Source organism: Podarcis bocagei (genome assembly GCF_964188305.1).
Source record: "Podarcis bocagei genome assembly, chromosome: 16".
Lineage (NCBI taxonomy): Eukaryota > Metazoa > Chordata > Lepidosauria > Squamata > Lacertidae > Podarcis > Podarcis bocagei.
The window spans coordinates 43,583,874-43,593,124 of NC_138142.1; the positions used below are offsets into that span (position 1 = coordinate 43,583,874).

At 41.8% G+C, this 9,251-nt stretch overlaps 1 protein-coding gene across 1 annotated transcript in view; it reads left to right on the plus strand.

Moving 5' to 3' along the window:
* LOC308575594 (vomeronasal type-2 receptor 26-like) overlaps positions 1–5,668 on the plus strand; it is a gene marked incomplete at both ends in the record, with an annotated part of 167,575 nt that extends 161,907 nt beyond the window's left edge. The window contains 4 exons of the mRNA XM_081174345.1: positions 1,816–2,682; positions 2,999–3,226; positions 3,855–3,981; positions 4,740–5,668. Coding sequence (XP_081030471.1) covers positions 1,816–2,682; positions 2,999–3,226; positions 3,855–3,981; positions 4,740–5,668 — 2,151 coding nt within the window. The remainder of the gene's footprint in view (positions 1–1,815; positions 2,683–2,998; positions 3,227–3,854; positions 3,982–4,739) is intronic.
* Positions 5,669–9,251: the final 3,583 nt, after the last annotated feature.

Below are 9,251 nucleotides of genomic sequence, written 5' to 3' on the forward strand. Positions count from 1 at the left end.
AAAAGCAGACTATTTGGAAACACTGATGAACAAGGAGCTATTATTAGGGTACCAGTGCATAGCTTCCCTAACCAGCTGTACTGTATATTCATGTAGCAACAATATCACCCACCGTTCAATTGGGACTGGAGCAAAACTGATAGCAGTTGTATTGATTGTTACACTCAGAAACATGGCACTGCATCTTTGGAGGGGCAGTTTTATGAACAGGATCATGCTGGTGGTAGCCTTCCTTCTTGTACTGCTGTGTCATACTGCATGCAACACACATTTTATTAATTTCAGCATGTTTGAGGATCCCCTCCCTATTCCTCATGGTTTTTATCAGCCCGGAGACCTTCTCATTGGTGAGATTGTTTCTCAAGTCTTATTCCACTCTAATACCCCATCATTCATGGAGCAGCCTTCACAAACGATGATTGACGATCCTTTGTAAGACACTCGTATTCTTCTTCGTATTCCTCTTCTTCTTTTCTCCTCTCTCTCTCTCTCTCTCTCTATCTCCCTCCCTCTCTCTCTCTCTCTCTCTCTCACACACACACACACACACATGGTGCAGGTCATTAAGGAATGCTGTGCTTAATTTGAAGTGTAAGAAATGTGGGACTGCAATTGTTATACATCATTTTTGATACAACTTGTAAGATTCCTTCAGAAGCCAAATGAAAATGAATGGTCCCTCTGTTTTGTTTTTCTCCTCTAGGAAAAAACACTTGGTGGTTTATACCCCTGCTCACTTTTACCACAGAACTCCTGGTGTTTTTAAGTTTCAATTTCTTAGTTCCATAGTAAAAAGATAACACAATGTTTCTTTCCCCTCTTGTTTTTTGACATCTAACTTACATATCTTTATCTCCCAACCTGCAAAGAAACAAAGTTGGGTTTATTGCTTTAACTAGAGGCACACTGGAAAATGCACTAGAGAAGGACCCTTAATAAACCTGACTCTCTGAAAGAGTATGTGTGAGATACATATTTACCTCTAAAGAAAATATTGTCCCTAACTTTCAAATGTTCATGTCTTCTTCCTACTTTCAAATGTTTAAGCACACTGGAAAAGTATTAGAAAAGCTTATACTTGTATAAAATGGATTGATAGTACCGTCTATAATCCTGTGCAATTAAAAACTACACATCAATCTTGGAAGATGCAGCTGAGTGATGAGGAAGAGTGAAAATGTGCTTTTAGTGTGATTGTTACTTTATTAAACAGCTTTAACTCTCCTTACAGTTCAGTCCCAAAGAATTATCAGCACATCCTGGCCTTAGCATTTGCTGTCAAGGAGATAAACGAGAATCCCAACATCTTATCCAATATTTCTCTAGGGTTCCACATCCTCAATAGCTATTATGCTGCCAGGATGACCTATAAGGCGACAATGAACCTGCTTTCCACACAACATAGGTTTGTCCCCAACTTCAAGTGTGACAACCAGAACAATCTGATAGCACTCATTGGAGGGTGTATCTCTGAAATCTCGGCCAACATGGCCATCTTTTCAGCAATCCACAAGACTCCACAGGTAAGCTGGGTGAATGAGATTTCACAACTGTGGCACACTATCTGGATTTCAGAAAACTCTTTGATTGAAGTGTCCATGGCATTTTGGTTTATCCAATGGGTAACATGCAATTTAACCATATAGGCAGATGGATTCTGACCACATCAAAAAACTGTACTCAAAGAATGCTCATTGATGGTTCCCCATTAAAGTTGGAAGGGATTCAAACTGGGATGCTTCGGGGCTCTGTCTTGGGACTCTATGATTTGAAATAATTGTTAAACCCTTCCAATATGTATAGGTTTTATTTCAGCTCACCTATGGATCATTTTGGCCAGTGCAAGATGTCAAACTGCTCTTACCATTGTTGTACCAGATGGTCCCAAATGAAGCCCACCAGCAAATGGGAGCTGTGTGGTTGCTTCAGCATTTTGGATGGACATGGGTTGGACTTGCTGCTGTGGATGATGACAAAGCAGACAGGTTTCTGCAGGCAATGGTGCCAATCCTCTCCCAAAATGGCATCTGTCATGCCCTCATAGTAAGAATACCAAAATGGAATTATGTGGACGAGATGATAGACTATGCTTTCCAACACTTGGAAAGTTATATTACTTTGTTTGAGAGAAAACCCAGTGTATTTTTTATTTATGGAGAACACCCGTGCTTTCAGGTATTGGTAACGATGCTGTTTGTAGCACCCTTAATTGGCATTTCACCTGTGGGTAAAGTGTGGATTGCTACATCCCACTGGGATTTTGCAGCACACTCCATACAGAAGAACTGGGATATGCAAACCTTCCATGGTTCCATATCCTTCACCGTTCACTCAAATCAGCCATTAGGATTCCAAAGATTCATTCAAATGTTAAGACCTTCCTGGGCCAAAGGAGATGGCTTTATCCAAGACTTCTGGGAACAGGCATTCGACTGTTCATTAACTGTTTCTGAAGTGAGGGAGAAGGAGGAGGATAAAAAGAAAACCTGCACTGGGGAGGAGAAGCTGGAGAGCCTTCCTGGAATTCTGTTTGAAATGCACATGACTGGCCACAGCTACAGTGTTTACAATGCTGTCTATGCTGTGGCGCATGCTTTGAATGCCTTATACGAATCTAGCTCCAGGTGGAGAAGAACGGCAGGAGGAGAGAAATTGGTATTTCAAAATGTGCAACCATGGCAGGTAACTACAGCCCAACACTTTTCCTTTTTAAAGCCAGCTAGCTGTAAATCATCAGTGAAAGGAACTGTCTGCTTGAATAATTCATTTAATCCAAAAATGTTTGCGGCTGTATTTCTATTTCATTTTGGATCACGGTCATTCATATTATAAAATAGTGGCTGTTTAAAATTGAGACAAACATAAGGATTAGAATGTCAGGTAGATAAAGTCACCAAAAATGAAGTTTGTTTTTTTTTTTTACAAAAAAGTATGATATAAAAGCCTTTGTGACACTCAATGAAATCATTTCAAGACTTCATATGCTTTTTCAATCTAGGTCCATCACTTTCTGAGTAACATCTTCTTCAATAACACTGCAGAAGATACTGTGCATTTTGATGACAATGGAGAATTAGTGGCTGGTTTTGACATCACAAACTGGGTGATATTCCCCAATGGCTCAGTGGTTAGAGTCAAAGTTGGGAGACTAGAACCGCAGGCTCCTCCAGGCAAAGAGTTAACCATACATGAAGACCAAATTATATGGCATCCAGTTTTTAATCAGGTGAGTTACAGCTGGAAATACCTGATTATATTAAAAGAGAGTCAACAATTCTTTTCAGTCTCCCATTTCAGCCTGAGCTGGAAAAGAATATTATGGTTTGTAAAGCTTGACTTCTCTTCAAAGGAGGCTGTGTCAAGCCCTTCAAGTTCCTTTCCAAACTCATCTTGCCTCCTTTTTCAAAATCACGGCTAGACTCTCCAATGCCATCAGTCAATTTCAACAGCCCACTATTTTCAGAAAAGTTATTTCCAAGACACTCAGATGCCTTCCGTTGTTTAACCCTCACATGGCTGGAAAACTTTTATTGTTATAGTGAAGATGAGCCTATTTGGCACCAGTCCTCCCTTGGCTTTCTGTGGCATCCTTCATATTTGGGTGGCTCGGTGCCTGCAGCAGGGGCCCTTCTCTATTCCTGCAGCCTTCCAAATCTATTGACATGGCCAACACAAGCAGAAATTCAGCAGAGAAGACCCCTAGCTGCATACACTAAGCGCCCAACAAGTGGGAGGTTGCAGAAAGGGCTTGCAAGGGTACGGCTGGGGGAGCAGAGCCAGCTAGTCTCCCCTCACATATATGAAGGAGGAGGGAAGCGAAAAGATCTCAATCTCTTATTGCTTACACAATTAAGGTGCTGCCTGTTTCTGTGTGCAATGACCACTGCTATCCTGGCTACAGCAGGAAAAAGAGGGAAGGAGAGAAATTTTGCTGCTATGATTGTGCTCCATGTGCAGAAGGGATGATATCTAGCCAGAAGGGTAAGGGACATGACGCCAAGAAATTTCCATAGCATGCATATTTATTAGATTTGTTTGGAGAACGTCTATCCCACAAATGTTTATTAGGACAGTTTGCAAAACAGAATTCTTTAGATCTCTGGGTGAAAGGGAGCCCATCAATGTAATATTAAATTAAAGTAAATACATAAAAGATGGAGGGATAATAAAATCTAGAATTTAATAGCCAAAATGCCTGTCTGAATAAAAAAGAGGAAAGTGGCCTCCTGGGCCAGGGAGTAACATAAACACTGCAAAGGCCCTTTCTGAAGCCATAGGACCTATTCAATATATATTCTACATGGATAGATTGGGGGCTGCTTTTCCTCTTCGCAATCAGACCAACCTGTATTTCAGGTGCTGTCCAAACAAATTCCTCTTTCCATATACAGTGGTACCTCTGATTACGTACTTAATTCGTTCTGGAGGTCCGTTCTTAACCTGAAACTGTTCTTAACCTGAAGCACCACTTTAGCTAATGGGGCCTCCCGCTGCTGCCGCGCCACCGCCATGTGATTTCTGTTCTCATCCTGAAGCAAAGTTCTTAACTCGAGGTAATATTTCTGGGTTAGCGGAGTCTGTAACCTGAAACATATGTAACCTGAAGCGTCTGTAACCCAAGGTACCACTATATCTGGTACCTGGTATATAAGATACAATGTAAGACAACCATGACTGTTTGGGATACATATCAGTTGACTTCCTGCCATTTTAAATGCTGATTCATTCATTTTTTCCAGATATGGATGCTTGTATCAAATGCCCAGAAGATGAATATCCCAACAAATACCAAACTCAATGCATTCTCAAGGTTTTAAATTACCTCTCTTACAAAGAAAATTTAGGGATCGTCCTAACTGTCTTGGCCATGTTTTTCTCTTTGGTCACAGTTCTGGTACTTGGAACCTTTGTGAAGCACAACAATACTCCCATCGTCAAAGCCAACAACCGGACCCTCACCTACATCCTCCTCCTCTCCCTCCTCCTTTGTTTCCTCTGCTCTTTTCTCTTCATTGGACAGCCTGAAAAGATTCTTTGCCTTCTGCGACAGATGACTTTCGGCATTGTCTTTGCTGTCGCCCTGTCCTCTGTCTTGGCAAAGACCATCACTGTGGTACTGGCATTCGTGGCCACCAAACCAGGATCCAGCATGAGAAAATGGGTGGGGAAAGGGCTGGCAAACGCTATTGTCTTTTCCTGCTCCTTTATCCAAGCGGCAATTTGCATTTTTTGGTTAACTACTTCCCCACCATTCCCAGACAGGAACATGTCCTCGCTGAATGGTGAAATCATACTGGAATGTAATGAGGGATCAGCTGTCATGTTTTATTGTGTCTTAGCCTATATGGGCTTCCTGGCCATTGTCAGTTTTTTTGTGGCTTTTCTAGCCAGAAAATTACCTGACAGTTTCAACGAAGCCAAATTTATCACTTTCAGCATGCTAGTGTTTTGCAGTGTGTGGTTGTCCTTTGTTCCAACCTACCTGAGCACCAAAGGAAAATATATGGTGGCCGTGGAGATCTTCTCCATCTTGGCCTCCAGTGCTGGATTACTGGGTTGCATCTTTTCTCCCAAATGTTATATTATTGTTTGGAGGCCTGAGCTGAACCACAGGGAGCAACTAATGAGTAGAAATAGAGAAAGGAAGGAAGGAAGATCATCTTCTTAAGTAAATTGCCTCGTAAATGTTGATGTATGAGATATGATGAGAATTAGAGCAGGGGCACTTCTTTAAGCATAGAACAATCCTGATTTTTTGTGTGACGAGTTGAACTGGATTAATTTCTTTTTATATATAAATTTTATTTTCTATTTTACTTTAACAAATTAATTAAATACGTAAACATATAATCCCTTTTGACTTCCCTTCCCCCCACTGTGGATCTTAATGTAATGATTCCCCCTTCTACATCTCTTTCATAACTCTATTTTTATAAATCCTTTTTCAATCCATAGTTGGATTGAACAGTATCCATTCCTTTAACCAGCAAAGACAAGACGCCTCAAAATATAATTTCAAATCTGATAAGGAGAATCCACCTCTCTCTTCGGCATCAGTCAATAATTTATACTTTGTTCTTGGTTTCTTCCCCTGCCATATAAACCTAGTGATATCTTTTTGCCATTCTTTAAAGCATCTTGTATTGCTGATTGACAGAGCAATTTTATGGGGTTAAAAACTGGTGTCAGCTTTATTGATTACATAGGCAGGTTGGCCTGTGTGCACCTCTCACAATTTTTGAGGTCAGAAACCTCTGCCAGGATAAAGTCAATGCTTTTTCTGTTGACCAAGTCATTCTCTTCATCTCTCGCTCAACTTATGGGATAAAGGCATTCCAGCGCATGTCCCACTGGCCCATCCAGGTGATGCAGGCTCTGACTTCCAGACCTAGCTGCAGACCCAACGTCATAGATGCAGCATGAGGATGGGCACAGGGCAAAATCCTGCGTCCAAATCGCCAGATGTGTCTGCGATTGATAGATGAAATGAAAACCATTACACAGAGAAGATAAAGTCAGAGATTCTGGGTCTTAGGTGGCATTTCTAGGTGCATGAGCACCAGTGGGAAATAAATATTGAACACTTGTTTTGAAGTCCCACTTGGAAATGTGACAAATTCATTTTCTGAAGCAAGCTGGATGTGGCTATATATCTTCACGTGAATGATGATTGAAAGGATTAAAAATGTTCATACTGTTCTGCCATGTTATACAGGATTTTTCAGCAACATTCTGTGATCAGCAGCCTTCCTTGATTACATATAAATAGATATATGTATAATATAGTTTTCAAATAAATATATAAAGTATAGACTCGGCAGAAGTTACATGTTTCACACTGACCATCTCTCTCCATGAAGGGATACACCTTTAGCACCCTACTATATTAAACTGATTTCCTCACTAAAATTTAAACCACGTGCACCACAGTTATCTTTAGGACTGCTTCATAAAATAACGCTATCTTACGTTATATTGCTGTTATTCATAAGTATAGCGACTGACAGATCAGATGATTTCTGGATTATTCTACAACCATTCATTACACTGAACCATGGTGCCATAGATCCATGACAGCAGCCATCGCTTTCTCGATGCAATGCAAGGCAGGCCAGCCTCTTCAGACCATTACAGGATATCTCTGGGCTATTCACAGATCCAGTTTACAAAGTGTGCACTTATAGTCACAGGTACAAGGTGCAGTGGAGAGTAGTAGGGTAATTGGGGCACTACTCTGAAAATCTCCATATTTCCGCCCCCAATCTACCTGCAGGACCTCAGCAAATCATGTGGTGGTTCTGTCTATTTACTGACTCTGGCTCCACCTCCTGTTGGTCTCCTTGCCTTCCCCTTCCCTAATAGTCCCCATGAGCAGTAGCTGCCACTAACTTGCTGTTTCAAAGGCTACAAGACAAAAAGTTTCAAAACATGCCAAGAGAAAAGGAATTCAGACTCAACATATTCCTCCAAAATCCCTCCATGAGAACATTGCTCTATATTCAAAGCACAAATACACAAGATATTTTGGAAAAAACCTGATAAATGATCTGTGCATCGTTGATGATTACTGTTTTAATCATCTATTCATTTAATGTTTTAACCACTGTTACATTCCGGTGGTTCCATGTTTTATTTTGCATGGTTGTTGTATATAAAGTGCATTGTTAAACTATGGAAGTCACTCCCACAGGGGGCAGGGATGGCCACCAGAAGAGATGGCTTTAAAAGAGCCCTAGATGGATTCACAGAGGAGAGGACTATTGTTGTCTCCTAGCCAGGATGGCTCAGCTCTGTTGCCACAGTTGGAGGCAGCCATGTTCCTGAATACGAGTTGGTGGAAACCGAAGGAGGGGGAAGTGTTCTTGTGATTGAATCCTGCTTGCAGCTTTCCCTTTGAGGCATCTAGTTGGCCCCTGTGAGAACAGGAGGCTGGATGAGATGGGCTATGGGCCTGATCCACTAGGCTCTTCCTGTGTTCCTATGTATTACAGTGTTTAGATTTGGATTATTCTGCAGACCACTTTCAGCACAGATTCACTTGTGAAAAATGCTGTATAGAAATAGCCAATGATAAGCGAGGGATGAAAAAGATGAAAAGGATATGAATTGAGAAATACAAGGAATTACTTTGTCTGGTTTCTTCCAATAAATGCCAGCAAACAATAAGCATCAACGCAAGCTGATTCCTATTTGCTCCTCAGAATTAAGTGGTCTTTGCTGTTCAAGTCAGGCCTGAGAAGAATGATGTACAATTTGGGGGTAAAGATACAACCCAGCAAACCTGTGCTGGAGGCCAAGATGCAAAAGACCTCCACAGCCACCATCTGCTTTCCTTTGGTGCTCAGATAAGAGGGAACAAAGGACAGCCAAACGCTGCAGAACACCAACATGCTGAAGGTGATGAACTTGGCTTCGTTGAAACTGTCCGGCAACCTCTTGGCCAGGAAAGCCATAGTGAAGCTGACCATGGCCAGGAATCCCAGATAACCCAGGACAGAATAAAACATCGCGACAGAACCTTCGTTGCATTCCACAATGATTTCCTCCATCAGAGACCTCATGTCCACATCTGGGAATGGAGGAGCCGTACAGAGCCAAGCAGCACAAATGCTGGTTTGAACGGAGCAGCAAGCAAGAAGAACCGAGTTTGTGAGAGATTTCCCCACCCATTTCCTCACCCTGGATCCTGGTTTGGTGGCCATGAAGGCCAGAACCCATGTGATGGTTTTGGCCAAGACACAAGACACCACAATAGAGAAGATGATGTCAAAGGCCGGTTGTCGTAAAGAGCAGCTCACTGGGTGAGGCTGGCCAATGAAGAGCAAGGAGCAGAGGAAGCAGAGCAAGAGGGCAAGGAGCAGAGTGTAGGTGAGGTCCCGGTTGTTGGCTTTGACAATGGGAGTGTCCCCATTCCTAGAGAAGACGCCAAGTATCCAAGCTGTGACCAGAGAAAAGACCAGAGCTAAGGAAGCTAAAACGACCCCTAAAGGTTCTGCGTAGGAAAGAAAATGTTGGCATTTGGGGATGCATTGATCTCTGTCCTTGTTTGGAAATTGGTCATCTTGGCATTGGAAACAATCATCCATATCTGAAACAATGAGTGATATATGAGATCCAACAAATAAGGCATTAAATAGTTGGTGAAAGTATCAGAGGTAAGTGGATATTAACAATAGTTTGTACAATTTTCAGCCACTATGCATAACCCACAATAGATTCTACATTTTGATGGGCCCAAGGTGCATGGATTG